Source organism: Epinephelus fuscoguttatus, linkage group LG2 (assembly GCF_011397635.1).
Source record: "Epinephelus fuscoguttatus linkage group LG2, E.fuscoguttatus.final_Chr_v1".
NCBI lineage: Eukaryota > Metazoa > Chordata > Actinopteri > Perciformes > Serranidae > Epinephelus > Epinephelus fuscoguttatus.
The window spans coordinates 11101469-11118384 of NC_064753.1; the positions used below are offsets into that span (position 1 = coordinate 11101469).

General features: G+C 42.0%; 1 protein-coding gene across 1 annotated transcript; it reads right to left on the reverse strand.

Moving 5' to 3' along the window:
• Positions 1-10581: 10581 nt before the first annotated feature.
• LOC125898857 (high choriolytic enzyme 2-like) lies at positions 10582-11383 on the reverse strand. The gene has a single exon (XM_049592832.1). It carries the CDS (start codon positions 11381-11383, stop codon positions 10598-10600), a length of 786 nt encoding a protein of 261 aa, XP_049448789.1. The 3' UTR covers positions 10582-10597.
• Between the last annotated feature and the right edge of the window lie 5533 nt (positions 11384-16916).

The window sequence follows — 16916 nt, forward strand, 5'->3', positions numbered from 1 at the left end:
CTGATCAGGCCCAAAAAAATCAATCCCGACCCTACATGGCCCTGCACAAGTTCTGTCCAAGCCCCACTTGAGTCCAACCCATGGCAGCAGTTTTGGGCCCGTGCCCAATTAAAAACCCAAATTTCTAATGTAAAAGTAATATGTATACATATACATATACAAACAGTATATACATATATATACCGTGCATGACAGGTTTGGCAGAGCAGGCCACCCCATGGGTACATCTAGTGCACAAGGCAGTCAATGGCGATTTGATGTATAGATGATGATCACCTTTTTCACTGTATGTCACACACATCTCTCCAACTGCTGGGTAGGCAAAAGGAAATACTGCCAAATTGGCAATTTCTCAACTTGATTCAGGCTCGGGGGCAATAATGAGAAATTACAGCCAGGCCTGGCTCAAACCTGACAGGTCGGGTTGGGCCCAGACAGGCTGAGACAGAGAATCAGAGCTCTAGTCCCAACCCAACAGCGCTGCTGTGGAGACAATAAGCCCACCCTGTGGTCTTCCCCCAGGTCGCCCCAGTTTTGAGCTGCAGACCCCCTTTAGCGATTGGTAGCTCCGTTAGCACCACTGTGACAGCATGGCTAGTGGTGCTAACATAACAATTAATGAATAAAACCATTTACTTACTACAGACTACCATGTCTCGCAGCAATATCATCCCGTCATCAGGACACCATTACCAGCATTAATCACAAATGAGTGGTGCAGTTAGCTAAAAGCTCCCACTCGACCAGGGTGGTGCCGGTGCACAGTGGACAAAGCTAACGTTAGCTAACCAGTGGAGTCCAAAGGCTCAGCAGTGGACAGACACTATGTCTCTGAATGTTAATGCAGCTAGCTGTCTGTCAGCAAAGAAAATAAAAGGCAAGACATTTACATCACAAAACATTTAAATTTCACCATTTCTAAATGGATAGCACTTCACAATGTGATGCTAAAGCTCACATGAGTCAATGGATCGCTGGACAAAAAGTAAAGTATTTAAAATAAATGTATTTCATATTATTTTGTCTTTTTTTTTAATTAAAATTAGTTGCCATTTAATAGGTGTCCGGCTATCAAAAGCAAAATTAAATGTAATTGACATCCCTAAACTGTACTGTGAGAAACTACATTGAACATCAGTCAAAACACAAAAGTTCTTATAGGAGCAGACAGAGGTTTCACAAAAAGTTTTTTTTTTTTTTTTAATCAATTTTTTTATTTTCTTTTTTCAACAAACATATGCCCCCAGGGCATCCCAGGACCAAGTGCCAGCCGCTGACACCCACATCGCAATCTTATAGTCCTTAATTCCCATTACCCATGCAGTGGACAGTTCTAGGTAGACAATATCTAGGAATGTTAGAATCCAATTGTTACCGCTTTTCAGGGTGTTTCCACCTCATGGCGACCAGCTTCTTGGCTGCAGTGAGTCCAGGAAGAATAATTCTTCTCTGATAGATTGGGGACGGCGGCCGAGGCAAATTGTTAAGGAGCATAGCAGTCACAGTCACAGGTATATTCACAGAAAATATTTCCGATAACTGACGGGCAATGTTCTTCCAGAAGCCAGTAACGGGGGGGCATTCCCAGAACATATGTATGAACGTACCAGCGGCATCTTGAGAGCAAAGTGTACAATGAAAGACGGTCACAAGACCCATCACATGGAGCCTTCTTGGGGTGAGATAGGTCCAATGGACATAGTTCAAGTGAATCTGTTGGTGATTGGGGTTATGTGAGGTCAACAGGATGTTGGACCATACTGAGTCCCAGTCCACATCTTGGTTCAGTTCTGGCACATTGTTCCTCCGTATCCTGTTCAGGGGGAGGTCCTTGTAAGAGGACTTTAATAGAAGGGCATAAAAGGTGGAGACAAAGCTCCTGGAAGTGCCTCTGCTTGTGATGAGTTTATGGAAGGGATGCTGATCCAGTGGCTGATTCCATGGGATCCCATGGACCCCGAGGGCTGCTCTCAATTGTAAATAAAAAAAAGAAAGAGGTACCTGGTAAATTGTAGTGATCTCTCAGATCCTAAAAAGAGTGAAGACCTGTGTTATTCAACATATCTCTCAGAGTGCAAACGCCCTTTCTTTCCCACTGGGGTTAAGTTTATGTTTCCAGTTCTTTTTGTGTAATTTGTAATAATGTTAAAGTAGCGATGAATGGTTTTTGAGTGAAGAGGAGCCACAACAAAAAAAGGCATTGTACTTGAAACACTTCAAACAAAAATCTGAAATGTACTGACAGATTCCTCCATAACCTAATAACTAAAGAGGAGGGAGAAACATTTTTTCATTAGAGGCTGTTTTATGTCACAGCGGAGCTTTTCAGAACTGGCACCCATTGGGCATGATCACCTTGACGATCAGTGTTTTCAAAAGCACAAAATGACAAAGTACCCTCATGTAGAAATAAGCACAACACTAAATTATTACAAATATGCTTCTGCTTTGATTAAAGGAAGAGTGTTTTCATTCTTCGCACAAGGACTGCAGATTAATGAAAGTCATGTCCAGGGGCACTACCCTTAAAGAAATGCTCTCAAAGAAGCTCTTTGTCTGTTATGTCAAATAGCTTGACCACAATTAACATGTCTGAAAGCAACTTCACATGCATGAATTTTAATGATTCAATCAGACAACAAATCTTACACCAAGCTCACTTGTACGCAATTATGAGCCAGTGTGGGCTGAGCAGTAGCAAACATTCAGACTGTGATGTTGAGGAAGGAACAGAGAGAAATAATGGCTCTGTGATGTAGACCCGAGCACCATTAGAAAACAGCATTAATTCCCAGTAGCATCTGCAGGCCCAGCTGTATGTGCAGACCTCTGAGAACTTCAACCCTTTATCAATATGACTACAAAATGTGAGTGTATATGTGTGTATGTGAGCGTGTCTAGAGGAGTTTTCAGCGAGCCGGTAATGAATGTCTCTCTGGTGGATCAGCATGTAAACACTGGAGAAGAGTGAACTCTGGCAACAGCCATTCCCATTTGGCTCAATTAGGCCCGAAACTGAGACAATCAATGGTGCTGGCCTTTTTGCCGGCCCGCCTGTTGGCGACGGCGCCGCACTCAGTAAAACAAAATGGGAATAATCAAAGTCCATAATTAGTTGGCCTGAGAGGGTGCAGGAGTACGTTTTCACTCAGCTATAACCAGGCGACAGCGCGGTGACTATGGCGGTGCAAGCAGTACATGGAGATGAATGCGCACAGCCTCGAGGAAAAGGACAAAACAAAACGCAGTGTGAGCTCTGTGCTATAGAGTTTTCCCACTGCTGCACTGAGAGAAGCCCTGCACTACACACAAGCAATGGCCCAAAACTCTGCTTGGCAGCAAATGAAACACCAAGGGAGATGTTGGAATATGATGAAAAAGTAACAGTGACATTTTTTTTTTTTTTTTTTGATCAGGAGGATCACTCAGTTGGGCATAGGGACATATAGAACACTCTGGGAAGGAAAAAGAGAGGCAGAGAGCAAGAAAGAGAGTCAAGATAAAGATGAGATGTAAAAGGGAAGAATATATATAGTAAGGGTGTCCTTTCAAGTGGTGGTGGTCTGGGGATTTGACAGCTAACTGGGCAGGGAATGTGGAGGGAATGTTGGGAAAATGGCCCAGATTCTCATGGAGAATATCTGAGAGATCTGGACAAGGATGTGAGCCTGCTGGATGGTGACCCGCAGAAAGATCCAGAATTTGCTGTAAAATAAAGACCATTATCCAGTCCATGGCCCATCTCTGGTAGCTCCTTTCTTGTAAAAGCTGTTGTTTTGATTTATGTGGATTAAAAATAATACTTTTCTAAATAAAAATAAGAAAAACCTCAGTTGTCAGCATAAGCATGTGAAACTAATGGTTTTAGTTTTTCTTTTTCATTGAGAAACTTAAATTTTAAGACAAAATCTTGTGTTTCATATTCTGGACACACTCCTGGACTGTGACAAATTCAGCATAAAGCACCATAATAATGAGCACTTAGCACCATCCACACAGATGGAGACAAATATCATAATTCATGAAGTACCGGCTGAGATACATCTGATCAACTAGTGTCTCCACACATCCGGAGACGGCACCGGCCTCAGCAAGGCGTCTGTGTTTTTTTGTTTGAATATAATACATTTCCTCATGATTCTCTTACCAAGACTACTTCTTATTTAGATATAGTCTTGTTTTCGTCATGAAAATAGGTCATTAACAAATATTTATTATCTTAGTTTTTCATTAGAATTATTAGAACACACATATGCATGAGCAGCAGGGAATTAGTGCGTTAGGTAGCAGCGCTTTGTGTGACTTACGCGCTGATGAAGTGGTGGGTGATCGATGTGCCTGATGTCGATTGATTTAGTTTCAGCACCGCGGTAGTGGCTAGCTCCTGTTAAGAGCGTCTTAAAGAGCAATCGTAACGCCAGGGCCACACTGCCAACGAAGTGCTGCGAAGTGCTGCGAAGCGCAGCGTACCGAAATTCTTGCGCAAGCCCGTTCACATCAGATGCGCATTTCTCCACGCCGGTTGACAAGCGCTTCTGCTCCCAGCTGTTGTCTCCATCACATCTGGGGCTGTTTTTCCATCATGGGTATCTCTCTCTGTTTGCGTGTGTGTGCCCCAGCTCTCTCTGTCTCTCTGTCTCTGTCTCTCTCTCTCGTGTGTGTTAGTGGGTGTGAATGTGTGTGTGTGTGTGTGTGTGTGTGTTCATCTCTCTCGTGCTCTGTTTAGAAACGGGGTGTTTTATTTTGAAATTTGTTTTATTCTGAAAATTGACTGGATGCTGTTGTTGTTCCTTTGACTTCCTGCCCAGCTTGACACATTTGCTCGTGGCTCGCGCAGAAAATAGACTAGACCGCTGCAGAACCGGCTGCCGAGCTGCGCGGCACGGCCGGTGTGGATGACACAATCGGTTAACATGGGCGCCGAAAGGAAACTGGCTTCGCTTCGAGGCTATTCACAGCATTTGCGCGTCTGGTGTAGCCCTCGCGTAAGAGCGATCCTAAGAAGGGCATTAAGAAGACATCTGGGAAACACTCTTATCTTAACGACCCTTCTTACCAAAGAGTTCTTAACTGCGCTCTTAAGTCCTAAGATCGCTCTTAACTGGGAAATGCGGCCAGTGTCATTAACAGGCAGCTTGTAGATAAAATATAGGCCTATATAATAATGAAGGTTCATTTGTACGGTTTTGTATTTCTCTGTAATGTAGCACAATGTTACTTTTCTTTCTCAGACCTTGAACTCAAACCATAGTGTTGCCCCACCAAAAATATAAAATTTAATTGGGTAAATTAAACTGCATAACTGCATAAAACATGCAGGTGACAAGTCGACTAATGGCCCTAAATGACGACTATTGGTCTAGTTGGAAAATTCCTGGTCAGGGGCAGCCCTAGTTACTTCTTTTTGATATTTGTTACTCATTAAGTCTCTCTTTCAAACTTGGTGACAACTTATTTTGAACGATGTTTGAGTGCTGCTTGAATGGAGACAGGCAGTACTCATTGTGACAGGCACTAGCATCATGTAGGAAATTGGGTGAAACTTAGTGTGTCCACCCAAGTTTTGTATTTGTATCATCAGAGCTGAAACCAATAAATACTCATAACTACTGCAAAGTCATTTTACCTGGGAGTGAATGCCAACTGTAACCTTTCCCATTAAATAAGAAGCCAGACGCTAAACTGTTTTACTTGCATGACTTCATGAAAAAAATATTGATTTATTGATGGATTGGGGACAATATTTAACAAAAAAACTATATCTAAACATTCATTTACAAACTCTAACACAACTCGTGGTGGAATGCTCATTACTTCTCATACATGCATTTTCACTTAAAAACTTTACTATTTAAAACTGAACTGAAAGTAAAACTTATCCCTCCTCAAAGCCAGACTCCAATTCTGAGGTTTTTTAGTAAAAATGCATGTGTTTGGGAAGTACTGAGCATACGACTCAAAAAATAAGACATGGGTTATACTGCACAAGTTGTGTGAGAGTTTGTAATTAGATGTTTGGCATGTGAGAAAAACAAAGATTTCTCTGCAGATTCAAGGTAAAATGGCACGACTTATTGATCTATAACTGGTCATTTTGTTAAGTATTCCTTTAATGATAAAAAAAAAATCTAAATGAACGCTGCACGTTACCAACTCAATCAAACAGATCCAAAGTTCAACCTGTCAGTTACATAATCCTGAATGGTCTGCAGTAACACTGGCAAACCTGTTTGATTTCAGCACCAAAACATCTTAAGTTCTGCATGTATGTAACCAGAATCCTGGTAATCCTACTATTATGACCTAAATATGGTCTGAACAAATAGTTTCCAAAGTTGTTCCAATCTGAGTTTTTGCCTTGCCATAATCTTTTTTTAATTTGTCCTCATTCAGGTTGGTGTTGAACTTGGCCACTTCCTGTAAATCTCTGTCAGTAAAATGCTTGCTGGGCACATTCAGGCAGACTATGGCACTAGGTAAAACAATGACTATTGGACTGTGTTGCTGCAGTGGGAATGATGAGAGGGGGAAGGTGACGCTGGCACAGGCCGGGGTCACGCTGCCCCTGGTATTCTCACAGAAGGTGGCCGGCCTAATGATGAGGAAGACTGCTTCTGTGTAAATGGCTGCCAAGTTGAAGTTGGATAGGGGTGAGGTGTGTGTGTGTGTGTGTGTGTGTGTGTGTGTGTGTGTGTGCATACGTCAGGGGGTTGTTAGATGCCTTGGTATCTGGCCCCAGATCAGAGAGATAGATTGGCAGACAATATCCGTCCAATCCATACACTCCCACACATCCCGCTAACCCTAAACCACACAGCGGGCAAGCAATTATGTGCACACACATTATAAGGAGACTTTATTCAAATGACTACCAGGTAATTGGAATATACTGCAAACTGGACATATGGATGCATTTAGTAATTTTTTTTGTTCCCAGTGTTTTAATTGGATTCATTTATGTGTAAGATGTTTGGATAATTTGAACTAAATGAGTGAAGGAAGTTGTCAGATAATGTGCTTTCCCATTAGACTATTATTTCTTGCATATCACTAACGGTGTGGGAAAGTGAGAGGTCAGAAAAAAGGTTCAGTGAACCTGAAATCTTCACGGATTCATGAATTTCTCAACATCACCTCAAGGGTAGTTGCGGGCAGACAAGTCTCACAAAATTTGTAAATTGTGCTCAAACTCTGAGGGCATGTGTTGTGTGGACTAAATTATGTGAAGATGATTAGTTGATAAATTGGAGCCCCTTTGAAAATGTTAAGCAGCTAAAACAACTGTCAAAGTTAAATACACTTTATATTCCATAGCTACAGACACACTCACTGCTTCTGCTGTGGTGGGATTGCTGCAGCGGTTACAACTGCAATCTCTGCATCATTACTTAACCTAGGATATAAAATATAATGTACCTCGCTATTGCAGGTGAATGATACGCATGTAATGCACGTGATTAACATGCACATGTTTAAAATATTTACAATCCAATCAATACTAGAGACCATCTTGAGCTGCTATAAAATGATCGGCCACTTAAACAGAATGTGGGCCAGGGACATAAAGTGATGGGGCAATGGCCCCTCCCTTCCTCTGGCCCCCTTGCTCGGACCACACCCATCTTCAAACTTGGCCTCCATTGCAATCTTAACTACACACTTTGCGACTGAGATGCTATCATGCTGACAAAATTCTATCCACATACAGACATGTTAACACCTGGCAAAGTACTCAAAACACTTTATGTGGTAGTTCCCACTACAAAAGGTGTCCAGAACCACATTTTGCCATGATGACACACACACACACACACACACACACACACACACACACACAGATTCACAAGGTGGAAATAATACTAACCGTAGTGATGTTGTAGCGGCTGGTAATAACAATATTTCTCACAGTGGCCTATGTGTGCTCTGCATGTATATGGGCACAATGAAAGGAAAGACTTTAATGACCCACCCAGGCTATCATTGCCCATCCCATATTGATTTTCTATTTTGGGAGCTGCGTGCCCTGCTCTCGTTCCGCTGTAAATGACCGTGTAAAAAGGACTGCCCACCCGTTAAAAACCCTGTGCCCCTTTGCTGTTCATTGTCTGGCGCAGGCACTGCATTGGGCTGTACTTGGGCACTTGGAGCTGAATGCTAACATCAGCATGCTAATATGCTTACACTGACACTGAGTGCGTTTACATGGACAGTTTAATTCCCTTTTCATTTGGAATGAAAGTTCATTCCTATTAAAAGTGATCTTGTAAACACCTAATTCGGATTGAAAATGGCCAATGCGATTGAAAATTCACTCCGATGTAAGGGGCTGGAATATTCCATTTCTAATTCCGAATGAAAGAATTTCTCGCAGTTGTATACACTCATTCCTCTTTAAATTCATTCCGGTCTTTCTGCGCACGCTCATTTCCTTGCCCTTCTGGCGCGATGACATATATGGCGCGCATAGGAACGGGCTGAGATAGAGCAGTCGGACTCGTTGCACTCACCGGTTTCCATTCGCCACAGCACGGTCTTCTGCCTCCCTTCTTCGACCTTCTACCTCCCTTCTCCTCCTCAACAGACGAAGCATTAGCAGAACAAGGTTGTTGTCGTACAGCTGCTTCAAGAATATAAGCAAAACACGCCCGAAAAAGGCACTAATAACGGCGGTGTCAAGCATCTTGTTATCTGGAGCGAGGACTACAGTGTTTTCTTCCGGTAAACGTAAACACGTAACATCCGCCCCGCCCCCTATCCAATCAGAAACCTTCCCTGCCCCAAACCTTGCGCGGACCCGAAAACAGGCGATTAAAAGGCAATTAAACTGATCTCCTGTGTAAACCCTCACTTGGAATGAATATTTCTCATGTAAACTACCTGGAAACACTTTAATTCTGAATGATTTCATTCAGATTTATTTCATTCTGAATGAGAAGCCATCATGTAACCGTACCCAATGTTGACATACTGATGCTTAGAGGGTGTCATGTTCAGGTACAGGTTCACCGTCTTAGTTTAGCATTTTATAATGCTAATACAAAAAACGTGTGGCCAAGGCGGATGTGAATCTCATTAATTTTGCATGTATTTTACCAAAAGCAAAAATATTGAACCAACTGAAATTTTGACCCAGTGACCTCATGATCAGATAATGAAGCACCCTGTGTGACTTGACAGCAAGCTAAAAACTGACGAGCTAAAGTAAGGGACTGACTCAACAGTGCATGCACAAATCCCAGGAGAGCTTTTCAGAATTTGTTGACACTTCAAACTGACTTAATTTTCATCACAGTTGCAGATGTAGTGAAAGTAACTTTGCCTTGGCTCAATTAAAGCCGCTACAAGGAACTTTTAACTGGATATGCAAAAGTCTCTTGTTCCACTCGGTCCAGCGAGTGCCGAGAAATAAAGAGGCGAGGCACCACTCCATACTCAGTCCAAGAAGCCGTGGAAGTGCTCGCCAAACAGGCCTTCAGCCTTACCAGCTGACCACTGCGTTTACCCCGGCGGCAGTGGTGCTTACGCCAGAGAGGTGGAGCTGGGGCGCGGCAGATGTGAGCTGGGATCCCCGAGGAGCGGGGGCAAAGTTTTCCCGTCTTGTTGTTTCATTCATCCCCAAAACAAACACATGCGTGAGCCAGGTAAGCGTCTTTACGACAATAAGCGCTAGAGCTGGCAAAACACTACCGCTTTTGTCCACAGGGTCGCCAAAATGAACTCATAATGAAAGTTCCTTGTATGGGCTTTAAAATTATCCATTTATAACCAATTAAACAATCAAATGTGATAATATCTAAAATAAGATGTTAATACAGGGAAGGGTTTATTAGAGGGTCTTGTCATTGTACCCTAGATATGTTCATTATTAGAGGGTCCTGTTTGATCTGACATTTGGACAACTAGGCTGATGAGTTGTTTTCGTTCATTAAATATTGTCCAGTAACTTGTGTGCTGTAGTGTTTAAGTCAGATCTTTTGGCTATAGGTTCCCTTGGAGATGTAGTACAGCCCACTACTTTCATTTTCTATCCTATGAGCTGGTTCACTGTAGGATATATTGTGCATACATGTGAAAATTTCAATTTTGGTGCTGACATGTTGGGGGAAAAAAGCGAGAAAGAGAACATGTGCATTTAAATGTTTATTGTTGTTTATTTATTTTTGAGCATTATTTTTTACTTACTGTATAACAATATTGTTGTTTTGTCATCCTGAGTGCATGTTTTTTGGTCTGGGCTATTTTTCTCACTGCTTGAACAACTGGCTTTTGTGTCAGTCCCTTGAAGTCAAAATGGAAGAGACCTCTACTGCAATTATTGAGCGATCAATCCCTTTGTTAGGTGATTGCACACCTGAGGTACATGTCAAATTTTTGCAGGAACACAAACAGAGAAAAATAACTAGCAATCATTTTGCATTACCTTTATTACATATAATTTAGGCATGTCATGGGAGTCAGATAATCAGTTGTCTGACCATTTGAAATAATATGGTGAAAAGATACTGAAATCTTTAGCATTGATTCTGTAGGTTATAGTAGCTTTTGAGTAATTATAGAAAAAAACCCAGAAAAGTAGGAATTAGCATCAGCATTGTTATTAGCAGCTATAGAGTGCGTTGATCCTTGCGATGTCCCAGTAGGACAGGCCCTGCCTCTGGCCGATCTGGACGTTGGGGTCGGGGATGGGGGTGATGGTGTCCTTCCCGTACTGGATGGTGAAGGCTGTTCTTCCATAGTGCATGATGGAGGAGTAGTCGTAGGGAGTGTTGAGGTTGTTGGTGGCCTGCTTGTAGAAGTTGTAGGCCATCTGCGGGTTGATGTTCTCCCAGTTGATCCTGACGTAGTCGTCGCGGTCGCTCCTGGTCTGTTCGTGCTGGAAGCCCAGAGCGTGGTTGATCTCGTGCTGGATGATGCCGTGGTAGAGGCAGCCCTGCCTGTTGAGAGAGAGCACCTGTTTGCCTCCTGCTCTGCCCAGAGCGGAGAAACATCCGGCTTTGTTCTCAATGCTGATGTAGTCATACTCGCTCTGACGGGGGACGAAGCGGAGGCAGGTGCTGCTGTGGAAGGCATTCATGGCGTAGTCGATCTTCTGCCTCTCCCAGCTGCTGAACTCACTGCTCACGGTGAAGGGGATCATCACCATGCCGTTGGAGGCTTTCTTCCACAGGCAGCTATTGTACCAGCACGCCATGGCGTTTCTGGTTGTGGGAAGCAGCAGGTCTCCTTCCAGCAGCATCTCATTGGTGCCATTGTTGGTGGTCAGAATCCTGGTGGTGATGTCCACGGTGTCTGGGACTTCTTCTCCTCCTCCTTCCTGCTGGAGAGGAAGTGCCTGAGAGAGGCCGAGCAGCAGCAGCAGCAGCAGGCTGGCAGAGAGAGTCATCTTCAGGGTCGGTCTGGAGGCTGTGGAGCTTCTGTGGAGAGCTGCTGTGGAGAGACTCCTTGAAGGTTGATGTCTGACTCAGTTCAGTCCAGGGTCTTTATATTCTCCTCTACAGGTGTGTCTGCAGGAGGATTATGGGTTGGGGTCTACACTGCTAGGCCTGAACAAACCTCTGAAGGGAGGACTCCACAGACAAACCTACTTTTTAAACATGGTTTGTTATCTGTGGTCATTAGGTGGATAAACACAGCTTTACTAGCTGGTTTTGGTTGGATTTGTTAAAGTACACACTTTTGGTCTTTAATAACCAATAAGGCCGTACATTAGGGTCTCTTTGTTGAATCAACCTTTATTTAGGCAGAGTAATGTGCAGTGTATGTTACTTTAAAACTTCCTTTTGAGATATGTTTCACACAGTGGAATTGCTTGCATAATTAAAATTTAAGGATCTAAACAAATATACATGTATTGTTTTGATAGCAACAGATAGACACCCTGGTATCTACAACCAAGAGAACTCACTCTTCTCATAACTTCAGCTGCGCATGTTAAACATGTTTACAGTCATTGTTCAGCATGCTAACATTTGCTTATTAGTGATAAACACAAAGTACAGCTGAGGCTGATGGGAATGTTATTAATTTTGGAGGTATTTGGTCATGAACAAAAGTATTGGATCAAAATGTTGGCATGATGCTGGTGCTAAAGAAAAAGTCAAAGGATCAACGATGTCAGTAGGATGCATTATTTGGGAGCCATGAATGAATGTAAAATATTTCATGGCAGTTCACCCAGTAGATGTTAACAAATCCTGCAGTATTTTTGCTGCTGCCTATTTGTCATTTTTTTCTGTTTATTCACAGTAAAATAATTTTAAAAATTCTTGCATGACTAACACTTTAACAAATTATCCCTTTTTAGGAAATCTCATGAGACCAGAGAGCTTTGTTGACACTACAGATTTACTGCAGCTCTGGCAACACTTTTGTCACCAGTTTCCAGCTGAGATAAACATTTCTGTTTGTGCTAAGAGATCAATTCTACAGCAACTTTAAGGTTTAAGGTGACAGGTCAGCCTGCTTCCTCCTGAACAGACCTGAGCATTCTCGGTGAAATGAGGGCATTACTGTGTCAGAGCACTATCTGCTCCCCAACTCTAAATGAAAAACAAAATCTACAGTATATAGATATATAAAGTATACCTGTACATACCCAAAAGCAAACTCTTGTGACATAGGTCACAATGGTGCCATCTCTTTTTCTTTTTATCACTGAACACTTTCATTACCAGTGTCAGTGAGTATAGAGCTGTAAAAGAAGCTGAATTTGTTGCACTGTAAGTTTAAAAAAAATCTTCCCTTGATGGTTTCAGCTTTTGCTGTACAGCCTTCCTCATAAGCACCACAAGTTGTGCACAGAGAAATGACAAGACTTTTTAAGGACAGCATCCCAGGTGTGAAGTTGTTGGTAGAACCATTTATTCTCGTTTTCTGTCCGCTGAGCCTGGTTCCAGTTTTATTTTGCCTCCTTCATCCACTTTTTACTCTCAGATGTGACACATCTGGCCCTCTCCCAGTCCAGTGTGGTACACTTTTTCAGTGATCTGAGATTGGTGATTGCCGACCTTTTTTGTTTTTTTGGACAACATGGGAGAGCGAAAACAAGTCATAAACATATAGCAACATTTTAAAGTTGATTTGGCAGACTTGTTAGCAAACAGTTGAGTATTTCTACATCCAGCAGATAGGACAATGATTTGGTGAATGTGAGTCAAATTATCACTCTCTGTTAGCTGTTTTTGGTCTCTACCAGATCCTAATGGAAATATCTTGCTCTTAAAGAGATAGTTCACGTCTTCTGAAGTGGGGTTGTATGAGGTATTTATCCATCATCAGTGTATTACTTAGAGTAGATGGAGGATGGCACATCCCCAGTTTCAAGAAGAAGTCAGGAGTCTGGTGGCTTTGACAAGAGCTAGCTGGGGAACTAAAGCCAATAATGCTTATCCCTTTCAAAAGGTTGTCATAATAGTGTCCACTTAAACTTTCCTGATTTTTTTTTAGGTGTTACTTTTTGAAATGGCCAGAGCAGTACATTGCTTAGCTTCTGTGGCGGCAGTAGCTTAGTCCAGAGGGACTTGGGTTGAGGACCAGAGGGTTGCCTGTTCAAGTCCCCGTCCGGACCAAAATATGGAGCGTGGACTCGTAGCCTCCTGGGCACTGCCGAGGTGCCCCTGAACCCCCCAACCGCTCGGAGCGCCTGAAATTGAATTTCCCCTTGGGGACTAATAAAGTATATAAAAATTAAAAAAAAAAAAAAAAAAAAATTCTCCAAACTGGGGGTGTGACGACTGACATCTAGCATATGTAAAGGAGAGCGGGTCACAACCTAACACATTTTAGTTTTGACTAAATGGTATTAAAACTGTTTGAGATTGTTTTACTGTAACAACATGCACATCTCTGCTACAAATGCTGAACAGTTGCTTTTTTTTTTTAGAAATTACCTTTCTTCTACAATTGCACTGAGAAGTGATGGAAGTGAAATGTTGCAATGTATCCCATGGGTGGGGTTAATTGTGACAGGCAGAGAGTAAATTGTAACACTTGCTGGAAAAATCTGTTTAATTCAATACAATTCTTTCCATATACTATAGGATGATACTGTTTATGGATCTATCTATGATAGCTATCCAAACACCTGTAAATCCATAATCTAACCACCAATGCTTCACGAATGGAAAGCTCAACACATAGATGAATACATGGTATGTGTGGATACTATGTATTGCACTGATGGATAGGTATGTAAATACCTATCGTCTGATCTACATTAGGGGGAGGACAGGTATCCATAACAATGGAGAGATGCAGACGGCAGATACCATATGACTTTCACCACTCCTCTTATAGACCTGCCGCTATCCACATCCCTGGCACCAAGCAAGACACAGTACCTCCCTACTCAACCTCCTATCTTTTCGTTTATTATCTCATTCTAAAAATAAGGAGCAAAAATGAGCTGTTTTTGTTTCATTATGTAATGTATGCTATCGGCAGCTTCCTTCTAACACCACATTATTAAAATTTTATCAAGCTTAGTTAACACTTGCTTGGAGTTGGTTACATAGTTGGTGCTATGGTTTAGGCAACAAGACAGTTTGTAAGATGATATATGCTTGGATTCTTACATAGACGCTCAGTAATCAAAAAACAAGTAAGACAAATAAATGTACTTATGTCAGCCGAAACGCTCTTCATTGCTGAACTCTGCTAAAGCATGCCCAAACTCTGTAGAATTTCGTCAACTGGCCAGAAGCAGAAAAGGATCGACCCTGTGTAACCACTTAAAAGGTCTGTGTTAAATTTTGCCCTGTGTATGGAGGTTCCATGTGCTACCGGAATACACTTACTTTAGGTAGATACTTCATACAAACCTACTCCTAATTTTCCAACTATCCCTTTAAGCTGCTACAGCAAATGCTTCAAAGAATGTGATCGCCAGCTGGTCTAACTGTATCTGCCTGTTGTTTGGTGTTGAGCAAGTGGTGAAATGTGGGTTTTTAGAGCTTTTTCCAAAAAAATAACTTCCTGCTGCTACCAAAAACAACACTGTGAGTGAACCAACACAGTAAAGTTGCCGCTGCACAGCTAAACATTGAGCTGAAAGTCAGCTCTGTAAAGCTGAGTGGAGCTGCAGATTCAGATGATAATTCTCTGTAGATTCATTACCTTGAATGACCCTTTTCACATTGTTGTAACATAGTTATTTGATAGCTTTATATTCTAAAAATATTGGCTTGTTGTTCTTTGCCCAAGTGTACTGTCTGTGTGACGCCCACTATATGTGGTCACAAGGTATTTTGTTAATTGTTTGTATGAGATTATTGACATGATTTATATCTAACTGTACCCTAAAATAGTCAGTGAAAGATGTTTTGTTTAAGACAAGGATTGACACGTTATGTGCACCTCAGACCAGTGGGTGGCACTCTGGGGCTGTGGCCTGGCCAGGGACAGTGGCCGATTGTGAGTAGCTCCGTTTTCCTCTCATAACGCCAGGGCTGCGTCTGAAAGGCCAAGTAGTATGGATTGTAGTAGACCAAATCAGTACGTAGTATGTCCGAAACCGTAGTAGGGAGGAGTAGTATGCTACCACCCCTACTAAACACGCCTACATTGTAGTATGATTGCAGAGCATACTGCAGGGCTACTACTTACTCAAAATGCACCGCAGGCTTCTTCTTCGTCTTCTTCTTCATCGTAGACATTGCACGGCATATTACCGCCCTCATCAGTTTCCTGTTTAAATGCAACGTGCTCGCTGCCCAGCAAGATTCAAAACATCATGGCGGAGCAACGGCAGCCGGCAGCTGGAGCAGCGCATCAATACAGATTTAACTACACACACACTTTGTTACATTATACACACACACACACACACACACACACACACACATATATATATACATATATGTATATATATGTATAATCTGTTTGGCCATTTCATGTATAATGTCCCATTGTTGTGGCTGCACAGGTCTGTACGCCTCCTTCATTATGTGCAACAAGCTAAAGATTTAAGTTGCACAAATAGGCCTATACAATTATCAACACACACAGTTTTCGTTGGTCAAAAATGTTAATATGATTATGAACAAAGCAGTCTGTTTTATACCGGTATTAAGTTTGATATTAGACATTCACATTCATTTGACATTCAAAAGAAAAGTAAATAGGCTATCTATTATATGCTAAAACCATTTGAGTGAATGATGTCAAACCAACTGTTTAACATAGAGGCTAATATTCCTCACATGCCCCAACACTTCTTTTTGAAATATATCTTATGTAGCCTATAAGTTTTGAGGACTTTTTAAATGTAAAAAAAAACTCATATAAAGCTATTATTCTCCATATAAAGCTATTATTGACCATGTGACCTCTGGATGCCAAACCAACTGTGCAGTATTAGAGGAATATTATCCTATGTTAAACTTAAAGGCCTCAATTTTCACTAAATTGATTCATCAACTTTCAATACTTTTTAAATCTCTGCAGACACCCTGGATGTAATATCTTGCAAACCTTTCACAACTCACCAGCACATGTGCAGTTGGTTACCTGAGCCAAACAAGCAGATGGGGTGCTTTTGTAGGCCAGCAGATGGAGTGTTTTCCCACCAATCTTTTAGTATGTCCGAATGGACCCAACTTGTTTAGTAGGTAGGAGTAGTATCTAGTGGTAGTACGTAGTAGTAGTATGCAGTATGCCAGTGGGCCTTTCGGACACAGCCCAGATGACCTGGAAGAGAGCAGCCACACCTCCAGTGTCTTATTTTGTTTTCCTGATTTTCAGGTTAGTAAGGTGCCCAACTTACTTTAGGTTATGTGTCATCAAGCACGTGCACATTTTAGTAATGGTAAAAGCCGTTATTTGAAAGGAGAAGGTTTGTTTACATTTCTGAGCCATGTGTAACGGCGGCGATGCTAAGTTGTTAGCAGCTAGGCTACTAGCAGCTCTGTAAACCCCTC